The sequence below is a fragment of the Meriones unguiculatus genome, chromosome 5, assembly GCF_030254825.1.
Source record: "Meriones unguiculatus strain TT.TT164.6M chromosome 5, Bangor_MerUng_6.1, whole genome shotgun sequence".
Lineage (NCBI taxonomy): Eukaryota > Metazoa > Chordata > Mammalia > Rodentia > Muridae > Meriones > Meriones unguiculatus.
In genome coordinates, this window is record NC_083353.1 from 130886908 (window position 1) to 130901597 (window position 14690).

At 47.8% G+C, this 14690-nt stretch overlaps 1 protein-coding gene across 3 annotated transcripts in view; it reads right to left on the reverse strand.

Annotated features, from left to right (window-relative positions):
- Lmntd1 (lamin tail domain containing 1) overlaps positions 1 to 13030 on the reverse strand; it is a 75798-nt gene extending 62768 nt beyond the window's left edge. For all 3 annotated transcript variants that reach the window (XM_060384480.1, XM_060384478.1, XM_060384479.1), the window contains exon 1: positions 12671 to 13030. In XM_060384480.1, coding sequence (XP_060240463.1) covers positions 12671 to 12673 — 3 coding nt within the window. In that variant the 5' untranslated portion in view covers positions 12674 to 13030. The remainder of the gene's footprint in view (positions 1 to 12670) is intronic.
- Positions 13031 to 14690: the final 1660 nt, after the last annotated feature.

Below are 14690 nucleotides of genomic sequence, written 5' to 3' on the forward strand. Positions count from 1 at the left end.
TGCTTGTAACCAACCCAAGCTGTATTCCCATCTTCGAAGACTATTTCCCCTCGCACATTAAAATCCGCCTACTCTAGCTAGTCATCGCCCTTTTAGTTACTCACTAGACCTAGGATCTGGAAATAATTATTCCTCATATGACCTACACAGGAATTACAGACGTGAGCAAGTTCCCGATGGCGCTCTCCTGTGTCGTGCCACGCAACTACACTGCAGCTGTGGTTCTGTGCACACACGCACACTTTCCACTGCGAACGCTGTCATGCCATGCCACACAGTGACCACTGCCAGAACTGCCTGTGCTCAGACCGGAGACTGCTGTGTGCTCAGCACGCCTGTGTTTTTACTGTATGTAGGCAGTCTTCTGCTCTTACAGGACAATGGTTTGATGGTCAGAAAGAAGGACCTTCAGTATCTCCCTACATCATTTTCAGCATAGTAAGGCCCAAGTGAATGCACCTCTGGACTGTGTCATGTTACAATATCTTATTGTAAAAAAATTTGATTCAGTTGCTTGTTCCTCTCCCATCTGAGGACACGCTGTATAGCTCACAACTGCCTGGGATTCCAGCTTCCAGGGATCCAACACCTCTCTGGCCTCGAGAGATGACTCTGTGCTTCAGACCACAACATTACTCTTGCAGAGCACAAGGTTTGGTTCCCAGTGCCCACATCAGTCAGCCACATCCTGCCACACACATACATGCACACACACACGTGACTAAAAGTAAGTTACTCAATAAAGCATCCTACAATGCCTGTTGTCCCAGCACTCAGGAGGCCGAAGCAGAGAGAGTGACACAAGTTTGAGGGCTGCCTGAACTACACAGTGAGGTCAGCAAGGAATACCTATCAATATCCTGATTAAAAACAGTAATAGTAACAATAATAATAATGCCACAAGGAGGAGACATCCAACAGTTAGTGTTAGTAGTCCTTTAAGAAACATCTGCCACTTTCTGAAAGCTTCACACATTAGAGACTTGATCTTTTTCCAGTACATTAACCTGATTGCTCCCTTGGGAGCTAATGACCCCCTTTGCTGCTTTGTCTGAGACACCTGACTCAGTCAGCACTGAGTGGGGGAGGGGATGTGTACTCACTCATGCACAGCGCCTTGTGAATCATAGTTCAAAATTAAGTGCAATTTCCAATTTCAAGATGTGTGTTTTAAAATCAAAGCAATCTAGCATGCTGCAAGCATTTCTTAAAAGTTCAGTGTTTGCTGAACTCTGTGAAGGTGACCAGTGCCTGGATTGCTGGCTTTCACGGGGTTCAGCTGGCAGTCTGCATAGGAGGGCTTATGCAGGACCAGCCGTGTAGGACCAGCCCTGTAGGACCAGCCATCGGCGTTCTCTGAATGTGCCCTTCGTTCTCATGCCAAGCATCATGGTGTAAGGTGAAGGATCTTATTTCATTAAGAAATCAGTGTGAGATGGGCTATGGCTGACTCCTTTTTCTGTTATCATTACTTGTGGGTTGGATTTCCTTTTACCTCCAAAGACACAGTTGACTTCTTGGCTGATGGAAAATGCGAAGCATCTTCTGGCTTAAGACTAGCCATCCATGAAAAGACAACTCACTACCTCCATCGTCATATAGACTCTGGAAGTGAAGAGAGGCAAGGAAACTCACTCATTTCCCTTGTAAGACAGGCAAGCAAAGGAAAGCCTGAGATGGATGAAGTGATTTGCTGGGGCCTGTTTCCCGCTGTCAGTGAGTGGCCAAGCAAGGAAAAGGAAGTAGCCGGGGAAAGACTAACTCTGTGGGATGTGGGGTCCCAGACACATCTTATGAGGAGATTCATGAAGAGTTAGAGACAACAAAATAACACAGAAGGACACAAATAAGCAGGAAAACTTTATCCCTGTTAGTTGATTTTCTTTAATGTATGAGGTCCTGACATGCTGAATTCCCAGGCACAGACGGCTGCCTGTCACCTGTTGGGGACCAGGCCACCTCAATTGCCAGCCATTCTACTCTGCAGGAACAATAGGATTCCAGACTCAGGGAACTGCTTTCTGGAAGGACAGAAAAGTCTGTGTGAGCCATCAAGATTTAAGGAGATGAGCTGTGATAAGAAAATTGGTGGTAAAAACACACTATAGGTTTTATTGTTGCCTTTGAAAAGACCTTTGGAACTTTAACCGGCACAAGTTTTTCTCTGGAATTGAGTATGTAATGTTCATCAAGGGTGGAAGAAAAAGTATGTGGAGAAACATCAGGGTTGTTTCCAGATTCTGGCAACTACACATAAAGCTATGAATATGGTTGAGCAAATGTCCTTGTTGTTTACTTTTGTATATTTTGGATATATGCCTAGGAGTGGTATAGCTGGATCTTGAGGAAGCACTATTCCTAATTGTCTGAGAAACCACCATTCCTAATTGTCGGAGAAAGCACCAGATTGACTTCCAAAGTGGTTGTACAAGTTTACATTCCTACTAGCAATGGAGGAATTTATAGGCAAATGGTAGGAAATAGAAAAGATCATCCTGAGTGAGATAACCTAGAAGCAGAAAGACACGAATGGTATATACTCAGTCATAAGTGGATATTAGACATATGATTTAGGATAAACATACTAAAATATGTACACCTAAAGAAGCTTAGCAAGGACGATGGCCCTGGGTAAGATGATCAATCCTCATTCAGAAAGGCAAACAGGAAGGACATGGGAAGTAGGAGAAAGCAGGGAATAGACAGCCTATACAGAGGGCCTCAAAGGCTCTACCCAGCAGAGTTTAAAGCAGATGTTGAGACTCATAGCCAAATTTTGGGCAGAGTGCATGGAATCTTATGAAAGAAGGGGGAGACAGAAAGACCTGGAGGGAACAGGAGCTCTACAAGGAGAGCAACAGAACCAAAAAATCTGAGCACAGGTGACTTTTCTGAGACTGATACTCCAACCAAAGGACCATTCATGGAGATAACCTAGAACCCCTGCTCAGATGTAGTCCATGGCAGCTCAGTCTCCAAGTGGGTACCCTAGTAAGGGGAACAGGTAAGGAGAACAGGGACTGCCTCTGACATGAACTCAGTGGCTGGCTCATGGATCACCTCCCCCTGAGGAGGGACAAGGGGAGCAGCCTTATCAGGCCACAGAGGAGGACAATGCAGCCAGCCCTTGATGAGACCTAGGTGAGAGGGAAGGGGAGAAAGACCTCCCCTATCTGTGGACTTGGGGAGGGACAGAGGAGATAAGGGAGGGAGGGTGGGATTGGGAGAGGATGAGGAAGGCGGCTATAGCTGGGATACAAAGTGAATAAATTGTAACAAATAAAAAATAATAATAAAAAGAAAGTGGAAAGGAAGGGACCCAGGGCCCTGCTGAGAGGGCAGACCTGTGTGGGTTGAGGAAGAGGAAGAAGAATTGGGATTGGTTCTGCTGGGCATTTTAGAAGGTACTTTATTTTACATCAATGTTACCATTTGGTTTAAAGATACCTTTATGCCTCCCCCTTTTTTTTTAAATTTTTTCTCTCTCTCTTTTCCTTTGTCTCTACACAGTTGGTCCATGAGTATGTCACTCTACTGAAAAGTGGCAGGCCCCAGGCCTATGCCTCGTTCCGGTTTCTCTGCAGTCGGACTGGAGCACAGAGACTGGGGACAGGGGAGATAGAGAGCCTCCAGGCATCGTGAGGACCGGCAGCTGGAGGGCTGAGATGGTAGATCACCCTCTGCGTGTGAGCACTGCTCTCTAGCTCACTTACTGAGCGATAGCTGAGCAGCTCTTGCACACTGTCTGCTTTTAGTTCCAGCTAGGCCTGGTGGGACAGACTTTTCTCCTGGCTACTCCCGAGGCTCAGGCAGGAGGATCACAAGCTCAAGGCTTCGGGCTAAGAAATGGAGTTTAAGGCCAGCTTGGCAGCTTTGTGAGAGTCTGCATCAAAATCAAATGTGAACAGAAGGTTGGGGGAGAGCTCAGGGGAGAGTGCTCATCCAGGAGACGGAGGCCCTGGGTTCAGTGCTACCAGACAAGAGGGGAGCAGAAGGCTCCGTCTCCACATGTGAGTATATGTGCCTTACTCTTCTCCCTAACTCTCCCCACTCCAAATATTCCTACTGTTGCCCTTTTTATTTTTATTTTTTAAATATAACTAATCTAATCCAATTTGTGCTGCTCAGCTATGGCTCTGGCCTCCCATGTGAACAAGAATTCCTACAAAATGCCGCCCCGCAAAGACTGAATTACTGTCTAAAACTACAGTGGTGTGCAGAGGCCGGAATGCCAGAGCTAATTGCCTCATCTCAAGGTGGAGCACCCAGGACAGCCACGCTTTGCTCACCTGTGGCAGGACTAGCACCCTGTGAGTGACACAGAACGCCCTTGGAATCCATTAACCTAGCACAGCACTGGCCTCAGCTGACCTAAAGCTAAGAAGGTCATCAGGCAGTCTCAGGGGCCTACAGAAAAGCTGCCTCCATCTTGCTGAAACAACCTCTCCGCTTTACCTACCCATATATTTTAAATTTTCCTCGATTTTTGGCATTCTTTGTTTTGTACAACCTCAAGACACTGCTTCTACATTGGAACATGGAATTTGGGTTAACCTAAATTTGTATTCTTGGACCATGGTCACTTAAATCGGCTCCAGAGTAAACTATTGCTTATTCCCTTTAAGGCAAGAGCTGTGTTTTTCTTTTCAAGTTGACACCCACAAACACAATTCAAAATAGTCTGGGTAAATCAAGGTTTAGTCAACCTTAGACACTTCAGAGATCCAAAGCTCCAGGAGGCAGCATTCCGGGCAGTGAGCCCTGCCCTCTGAGGCCACAAGAGCTGAATGACCTATGCTGATTGACCACAGGCAAAGCACCAAGCTGAGCACGCCCACGAGGCAGGGGGCAGGCCCAGCATGGCAACCAAACTGCCGGCTGAGGTGTGAGTCCCCAGGAGCTACTGTGACCGATCATGGATTCCTTTCCTCGTAGTTTCAGGCTAGGAGTCCAAGGTCAGGGTAGCCGGGGAGTTTGCAGGCAAGGCACCTCTCCCCAGCTTGCAGGCAGCCGCCTTTTCTTGCTTCTTATCCAATTTTTCCACTGAAAGCTCATCTCTGAGGTCTCTTCCACTCCTTATAAGGTGTGTTAGTCAGGGTCTCTAGAGTAGCAGAACTTCTAGAATGACTCTCTCTCCTCTCTCTATATATATACATGTGTGTGTGTGTGTGTGTGCGCACACACGTGTTTATACGTACACACACATATATGTATGTACACACACATACAGGCTGTAGCACAGCTAATCCAACAATGACTGGCTATGAGTGGGAAGCCCAAGAATCCAGCAGTTGCTCAGTCAACTATCTGTCTCAGCTGGTCTTCAGTATAGGCTGAAATCCCGAAGAAGTAAAGGAATGGGCATGCTAGCAAGGCAGAGCAAGGCAGGAAGAGAGCAAAAGCTTCTTTTTTTCCAAGTCCTTCCAGCAGCCGGTGTGGCCAGGACTAAAGGTATGTGTCCTGCCTCAAAGATGGATTAGATGTTGCTCTTCCTACTTTGAACTAAGCAGAAATCCTTCACAGGCGTGCCCTCCACTTTTGGATCACAACCTCATTTATCTTTAAAAGCTTTGTTTAAGGTCCTAGCTTCACATACAGCCCCAGGGGTTAAAGGCTCAGCATGTGAGTCACTGGAGGGGAGAGCAGAGGTGAGAGAGCCAAGAGTTCAGCAGGTATGTGAGGCATTCACACCACCGCACAGGAAGGGCCTGGGCACTCGGGACTGCGGAGAGGTCAGCCCAGAGCTCAGCATCTCCCTTTCCTGTCTGCATGAGCAATTCCAAGCCTGTGCAGACATAGCATGAAGAGGAGAGGCACAGCTTTACCCTGTCTGCTCTGAAGGGCAGGAAGAGGCAGTGAGTGGCCCAGGCAGAGCATGCCAACCTGGACCATCCTGTATTCCCCACTGCGGCTCCACAAGGGGCCTGCTGATCCCTCTGGGCAAAGCTCTAAGCCCATCTGTGACTGCAGAAGGTGCCAGCTGAGGAGGGCAAGGCCGGGTGAAGGCAAATTGCCTCTTCTGACTTCATGTTCCCAGGCTGCTGCAGGTCAGCAAGGACAGAAGCCCACAGGCCACCCCGATCAAGCCTGAGTACCCAGAACACAGCTGGGCCCCGGCTATGGGAAAACTTCCTTAGCTCGGGGCCAAGCAGGTATGGGAAAGGTCAGGCCAGGTGAGCGACAATGGCACTTGGGTAGGTCACCTGTCATGGTGACTCGCTAAGGGCCTGCGGGGATGGGCAGTGGACCCTGCAGAGCAGGCTCAGCAGGTCCATTCTGTGTTTCCACTGCAGCCCACACCGGGGCTAAGGGCTGGTTAGCGCACCTCTCTGCCCCATACCTGCTCAGGAAGTGCTGGCAACTAAACGAAACGCTGCATTTTTCACTTCTTTTCCGTAGAAACCCACGCCAAAAGCCTTGTGGTGCAGGTTTTTTAACTAACCATTTGCTGGATGCTACTGTGGACAACTCATGATTTTCCTCTCCCTGTCTCAGTCCTACCCAGTAGCAGCCAAAACTATCCCAGCCCCTGCTAGCCAGTAATGAGAGGGCTTGGCTGGCCACGGCAGTAGCCAGACCTTACAAAGCGCTCCCAAAGAAGACCACCCTTTGCAGGCTTCCATGGTTCTAGGGCATCCAGCACAGGCCTCCCTGCCCACTCTTCCACATCACCATCTTAGCTTTGTATAAACTAACCTTAAAGAGACACCCACATCTGGGGCATGCCTGTGTGCTCTGTCTTTCCTTGGGATTCAAAATGGCTGGGTGGAGCCCCAGAAGTCCAGTGCCCTAGGGAAGGCAGCCCTTGATGAGCAGAAGAGCTCTTCTGGATTGTCTTGCCCACAGGCTCAGTAAAGAGCGCTTGACCCCCACGGCCCTTTGCTCTGTCCCTTATAGCCCTCCTCCCCAAATGGAATAGGTTCCTGAGAGACCTGTTTTTTAATTAACCACTTTTGAAAATCCCAAAACCTGGAGGGAGGAGGCTAGATCTGATAATGGCTTTAGCAAATCATATGCATGTTTCCCAAAACCCCTAACCTCTGTGTCATGCCTAGACTCTGCAGACCCTGGGTTTGAGATAAACCCAGCTGATCTGTATGGCAGGCTCCTGGGGAAATCCTCATGGGCTGTTACCAACCTCCCATCACTATGGGGTGAAGGAATTTAAGTCCTTCTTCTGGATGGGAAGAAGCTGTTGGTATGACATCACAGGAACACGCCACCCCAGCAGCTGACCTGCTTCCCTTCAGCACCCACTGGCTGTAAGTGCCCACCACTGCAGGTTTGCACAGGAGGGGCCAACCCAACTTACATCTAAGCAAACAGAACCACAGATAAGGACAGCAAGAAACAATTGAGACAGCATGCAGCGTGTCACGGTAACCTGGACAAAACAACATCCACACCGAAGTGCAGAAAACAGACAAGTGTTTCAGGACGGGAAAGCAGGACCACGTTCCTCTGCAGAATAAATGGCATCTCAGGAAAAAAACAAAAAACAAAAAACAGCCCAGGCCTGCACTATGGAATCCAAGCAAACTAAACACAGGACAACAGAAGCCTGCCTCCATGTTAGGTGGAAATTAAGAAGAAACTAAAGAAGCTGAAAGAGGTAGGAGAGTGTTGAACCAGGGCAACGTGAGTGGTTTGCTGTGCATCCCACAGTCCCTGAACTGCAGAGAGAAGCAGACACAGTCCCCCCACTGCAGAGAGAAGCAGACACAGTCCCCCCACTGCACGGAGAAGCAGACACAGTCCCCGCACTGCACAGAGAAGCAGACACAGTCCCTGCACTGCACAGAGAAGCAGACACAGTCCCTGCACTGCACAGAGAAGCAGACACAGTCCCTGCACTGCACAGAGAAGCAGACACAGTCCCTGCATTGCACAGAGAAGCAGACACAGTCCCTGCACTGCAGGGAGAAGCAGACACAGTCCCCCAGTCCCCGCACTGCAGGGAGAAGCAGACACAGTCCCCCAGTCCCCGCACTGCAGGGAGAAGCAGACACAGTCCCCCCACTGCAGGGAGAAGCAGTCACAGTCCCTGCACTGCAGAGAGAAGCAGACACAGTCCCCGCACTGCAGAAAGAAGCAGACACAGCCCCCCCCCCCCCACTGCAGGGAGAAGCAGACACAGTCCCTGCACTAAAGGGAGAAGCAGACCATCCTTTCTGTTCGTCAAGACTTAGTGAAGTAACACAGTGAAAAAGAGAAGAAACAATTCTCCAAGCCTGGCTTGGTGATCCACACCCGCAGCCCCAGCTCTTGGAAGGTGGAGGAAGGCAGGAAGATCAGGCCTTCATCATCATCCTCAGGTATAGAAATCCTTAAGGGGAGATACACCAGCCCCCTGAGCACGCTGAGCGTACCCAGCTCCGTCTCTAAGGAGATGAGCACACTGTTGCTGGGAGAAAGTGTCTCTGCCCAAGGCCTCTGGCCAAGCAGTGGAGTGCTGATGGCCAGGGCACTCCGAATCTGAAGAGAACAAACATTCGGTGAAAAGAGAAGTGGAGGCATGAAGGACCTGAGTGGAGAGCAGTCTGGGCAGGGGGTGGGGGTCAGCATGCCTAATGGGAGGGGTCTGGCTGATTTTTTCTCTATGTGTTTTCTTTTGATGCTGTTTTGTGTTTTATCAGAACAGGTAACAGCCTCCTTTTTCCCATCTGTTCATTATGATGAGGTCCTGGGGTCCCTTTGACATGAAATTCCAGCTACGTGTAAATTAATTAAAAAACAACAGGAAATAAGCCTAATAGCTTGAAAATGAAAAAAATACTTAAAACTAAATGAAACAAACAAACAAAAACAGTAGTAAAATTTAAAACTTTACAGGAGAGCTAAAGAGCTTGTAGTTCTTAGAAATTAAAAGTATAAATCTGTATTTCTCAGGATTTGAATGTTCTATGCTTTATTCAACCAAAGCAATTTTTAAAACCTACATCTTATAACATAAAGTACCTTAGACCCATATGTAAAACACAAACTTCAACTAAAGCAAGTTATTGAATTACAATCACAACTCTAACACACACACGCGCGCACACACACACACACACACACACACACACACACGCACACGCACCACCCAATGGCAGCAGCAGCTGAAGAAAAGGAAGCGGCAGCAGCAAGCATGCTCCCCTGCAGCCTTTGCAGCTGCTTCAGGAGCCGCCATGATACACCATCAACAGCAACCCTCGGGCCAGTGAAACCGACAAGGGGTGCCAGGCTCTTTACAAGACTGTGAAGAGTGAGCACAGTCTGGATGGAGCAGAACTGCCGTGGTGGGTGGTCCAGGGCATGTGCTGCTGTCATCTGTGGCCAGGAGAGCCTTGGCAGGAAGGCAGGCCTATGAGGCCCTGGCCCAGTGTTCTCAGTCCCATAGCAGCCTGTTTTGAAGGTTTGATGCAGACAAATTCCAGACCTCTGTCTCCTCTCAGCGGTTGGAGAGCACTGCCATCTGACAATACCTAAGTGGATTCTTACCAAGTCCTTCTGGATGTCCTTCCAGCACTGAGGGCATGAGTGCCACAAAGGAGCTGGCCCTGGGAGACTGTAAGCCAGGGGGAAAGCTTGGCCATGCTCTCAGCCAGCATTCCATTGCTATTTTAAACACAAGACAATGAGCATATAGAGAGGAAAGGTTTATCTGGCTCCAAGTTTTGAGGGTTTAGTCCATGGTCTGGTGAACCCACAGCAGGGTAGTTGGGGTGAGGGAAGCACAGAGGAGCTGGTGTGTGTGAGTGTGAGGGGGGTGGGGAGTAGCTGGATCCCATGATCCCATCAGGAAAATGCTGGGTGCCTGGGAGACTTCCCTCCAGGCCTCATCTTCCCTCCAGGCCTCATCTCTCAGATGCTCCACGCAGAGGGCTAAGCCTGACACATGAGCAACCGAGATCCCACCTCAGTGCCATAACTGTTCTTGAGAAATTGTAGAGAATGCAAGAGAGGTCTGAAGTCCGCTCAAGTTTGATTGGCATCATTAAAGTTCTGCAGCACTTTCAGCTCTGAACCTGGTGACCCTTGCCACTTTTTAATGAGCCCTCTGCCTGCCCAAATGGAAGGCTTTCTGATCATTCCACCACCATCATCATCATTAATGCAGTCTGGATATTAACCTTGGTTGGTGGGGTGCTTGTGTTAGACCTCTGGGTTCAATGTCCAGCACCATATAAACTGGGGACAGTGGCACAAATCTGTAATTCCAGAATTCAGGAGGTAAAAGCAAAGGGCTCAGGAATTCAAAGTCATCCTTGAAAATGTAGTGACTTTGCTGGCCATCCTAGATGAAAGGGAGGAGAGGAGGGAAGGGAAAGAGAGTGCAGGGGAGGGGCAGGGAAGGGAGGAAAGAAGAAGGAAGGGGGAAGGAGAGGAGTAAGAAGGGGAGAGGAGGGTAAAGAGGGGAGCAATGGAGCAGAGTTCAGCAGAGCCTGGCTATAAGTCAAACTGTTAGGATTTTCTTTAAGTTGTTTTTTTTTAAATAGTTGAAAAATTTTATACCTGCATATAACATTTTGATTGAATCCAGCTCCCATCCCTCCCAACTCTTCTCTTCCAGATTCATGTGTTCTGTTTTAAAACTTAAAAGGTTACTAGTGCTGCCTTAATGTGCACGGGAGTACAGGACCACTGCTGGCTGCTGTGTCCTATGCAGGCCCAAGCATGCAGCCCAGTCACTGTGGGTTTGTATGTGGGAAAGCCCTGTCATGCCCAGAAAATGACGTTTTTCTACAGATATCCATGACTCCTGGCTTTACTTTTTCTGCCGCTCTTGCGCCATGATCCCTGAGCTGAGGGAGGGTGACACCTATGTCTCATTTTGAGATTTGTACTCCACAGTCTATTACAGTCTATACACTGACCAGCTGTGAATCTCTGGACTGATTCACGTCTAACTGTAAAAGGAAGGTTATTTCATAAGGCTGCAAGAAACACTTATCCATAGATATAAACATGAAGACTTAGAGAACAATTTTGTACTATGTCCATTTAACAGAATCATGGCATTTAGTTCTCCCCTTGGGGCTTATGACCATTCAGCCACCAATTTTGGCCCAGTTATCTGTACTAGAAGGGAGTGCCTCCTCCTATCGTGACCTTTAAACCCAATGAAAAAGTGGCTGGTTACCCCCTTTGATATTCACGCATTATAGTACCCGTGGGCATCTCATGCTAGGCCAGTTCATGATTACAGCTGCAGGATTCACAGATGGTTATCTTTACAAAGCCATCATCACCCTAAAACCAAACCCAGGTAAAGGTCCAACAATAACAGACAGTTACAAGCCATTCTTCCTGATGAACGTAGACACAAAGTTTCTCAATAGAGTTGTCTATCAAATTCAAGGATGCATCCAAAATGTTACCCACTGCAATGAAGTTGGCTTCATCTGGAGACACAGGGATGATTCTTTGTATGTAAACTGATAAGTGCAAAACACCACAAAAAAAGACTCAAGGACAGAAATCATTTCATCATCTCATTAGATGCAGAAAAGGCCTTTGGCAAAAACAAACAAACAAACAAACAAAAAATTCCAGCAACTCATAATGCTAGAAGTCCTGAGGAATGGAGGAATGTCGTGATACAGGGAACATATTCCAACATAATAGAGGCCATATAAAAAAAAACCCAACAAAACAAAACAAAACCAAAAAACCAAAAACCAAACCATAGCCAACATCACATAAAATGGAACAAATGTGAAGCACTTTCAACTAAAATCAGGAACAAAGCAGAGGTCCAGGCTTCCCACCCCTGTTCAATACTGTGCTTCAAGTCTTAGCTAGACCAAAAAGGCAAGAAGAAAGGGGGGAGGGGGAGGAAAGAAGGAAGTAAAAGTATCCATATTTGCAGATGAGATGACTACATAAGTTAAAAGCCCTCAGGACTCCACTAGAAAGCTTCCACAGCTGACAGACAAAGCCCAGGGAAACAAAGCTCACACACAAATCAGCAGCTTTCTTGTATACCAGGCAAACTCACTGAGAAACATGTTGGGGAAACAGTACCTTTTTTAATAGCCTCAAAAAAATCTCACAATAAACCTAAAGTGACGGACATGTACAATGACTACTTTAAGATACTGGAGAACAAAATTTAAGATAGACATACCATGCTCATGGAGTAGCAAGACTAACTTTGTGAGAACAGTTCTCCTACCAAAATGATTTACAGATTCAATGCAATCCTTATAAAAATTCCCACTGCAATTATTCACAGAAATTGAAAAACTAATCTCAAAATTCATTATGGAAACAGGAAACACTTAGGATATCCAAAATAATCCTGAATGATAAAACCATTGGTGAATGTATCAACACTCCATATTTCAAGTTAAACCACAGAGCTATATCGGTAAAAAAAAAAAAAAAAAAAAAAAAAAAAAGTACAGGACTGGTGTAAACGCAGGTACGTTGATAAGTAGAATAAAACGGAAACCCAGATATAAGCCTCCGCTCTTACACATGGCCTGTTTTTTTGACAAAGAGGCTAAAAACATACATGAAGGAATTACGGTATCCTGAATATTTTAAATTTTCATTATTTCTTCATTCTTTCACAAAATCGTCTCTAACTTTCTTACAATGTTTTACTTTTTCGTAGCGGCTTCCGCCATCAGCTCGGTGTGTAGGTGTGTCTGGGTTTTGGTTGTTTTGCTTTTAAGCTTACCATTCGCAGGATGGCGGTCTGCGACAGGCCCGAAAGCCTGTGCGCCTGCTGCGGCGACGCTCCTCACTAGCCAGCCCGCTCTCCGCGACCACTTGCTGACTGCTCGGTTTCATCCACCTGTTATCATCAGCCCAGCGTCTCCCACTTCGGAAAACAAGCGGAAGCCGGAGGGCAACTGGCCAAGCCGGGGTGCCGCAGGGTCGGCAGGCCACCCGCGCCCAAGCCCAAGTCCTTTTACCGATTCCCTAGCTAGTTTCACATCCACCCAAGAGCTTAAAAACACAGACTGAAAGATAATTAAACAAAGGCAGCGGCAGCATGGTCTGTTCTCTGGCGTTCAGTGATCAGCCCGCCAGAGAAACCCCAGTGCCCGGGTGTAGAAGCTGTTGCCATAGTAACAGTAACAAGCCTGACTTCCGGGGTGAGGAGCCAGGGTTTTCAACGGAGAGAACAGCTTCTTTACCTTTCTAAACTTCGCTTTTGTGCAGGAGAAAAGACCGAATTGCTGTCACAATACTTAGTTGATTGTGCTCTGTGCGCTGCTTGCGGCAAACACTGGAAAGAAGGGTCAGGGGGCTCTACCCTGGCTACCCTTTCTGAGCTTCTGGTCCATGGCTGCTTTGCTCCATGTTCCCAGGTCAGTAACAGGGCAAATCCTGGGGGACAGACTCGGGGGAAGAAACCTGACAGCAGGCAGGAGAGAGGGGGAAGCAGGAAGCGCCAGGGCGACATATGCCCCCCACGGGTGTCCCCAAGGAGCTGTTTCCTTCAGTTAGGCCTCACTCTCAAAAGGTCCCAACAAGCCACCAGCACCCACAGTCACCTAGAGGCCTGGCTTCAACGTAACAGCCAGGGGTGAGGTCTCTTACCCAGACCGTGGTGAGTTCTCTTACCCAGACCGTGGAGTCACCCACCATTTCTCACTCGCCCTGACCTGATGCTTGCTTTCTCGCAGAACCTGGCGTCTGAGAAGACGCTTTTTCTCAGTGAGTCTCAGAGGGAAGCTCTTTCAGGCTACAAGCCCTTAAGGAGAGATGAAATCAGCCTTACCCCATTTTACAGTTGGGCAAGGGGAAACATCAGATTCTGGGTGGTGGAGTTCAGCCCCAAAAGGAATGGCCGAGTCAGAAGGTCTAGACTGTTGTCAGAGTGTGTTCAGTTAGGATCCAAAAAGCATCCTAAGGCAGTATGAGTGTGATCTTTCTTTGCAATTATCTGGGGACGAACTGGATGCTTTAGACTAAATGTTGTTTAAGAAAACTGCTTACAGGGCTGAAGAGGTGGCTCCCTGGTTAAGAGCACTGGCTGCTCTTGAACCAAGGACCAAGGTTCGGTTCCCGGCTCCCACCTGCAGCTCATAGCCATCCATGGCTCCAGTTTCAGGGGGATCCTGAATGGGTTAGGCTAACTTTGTAACCTATATGTCCTCTAAAGCCTATAGTTTTGAGTTTTAGGTCCAGGTTAAGCTAAAGCCTCTTAGTACCTTTCCAGAGAGTGAAGGAATGTGACCCTATCTGTGAGGACAGATATAAAAAAAGGGCAAGTAAGCAATGACCTTTACTCAGCAAAAGGAGGACCAGACCCTTGTCCTTGAGATAGCGTTTCTTAGCAACAAACCTAGACTTCTTCTGAGTAGCTTTTGACCTCCAGCCAAGAGCCCGCAGCCCTAATCTTCAAGGATGAGCTAACCACCCCCACCTTAAAGTGCAGCTGCATCCACACTTGGCAGGGCTGGCCAAGCTTGAGCACCTAAGACTAACCAGTTATCTTACTTTATAGCTTCCTCATCCAATCCTAAATTGCCAAAACTAGAACTTCAAATCTCCCCCAATTTTTCTTTTAAAAACCTAAAGGCCTTTGTTTCCCGGTGCCACTCTTTGCTGACCAGCAGGGGTGACCCCGTTGTACAATGGTTAATAAACCTCTTGCTTTTGCAACGAGTCTTGGTCTGGGGGAGTTTCTGGGAAGGGCGCGATTGAACTCCTGAGCTGTGAGACCCCAGGTCTTACAATCCTAGGCC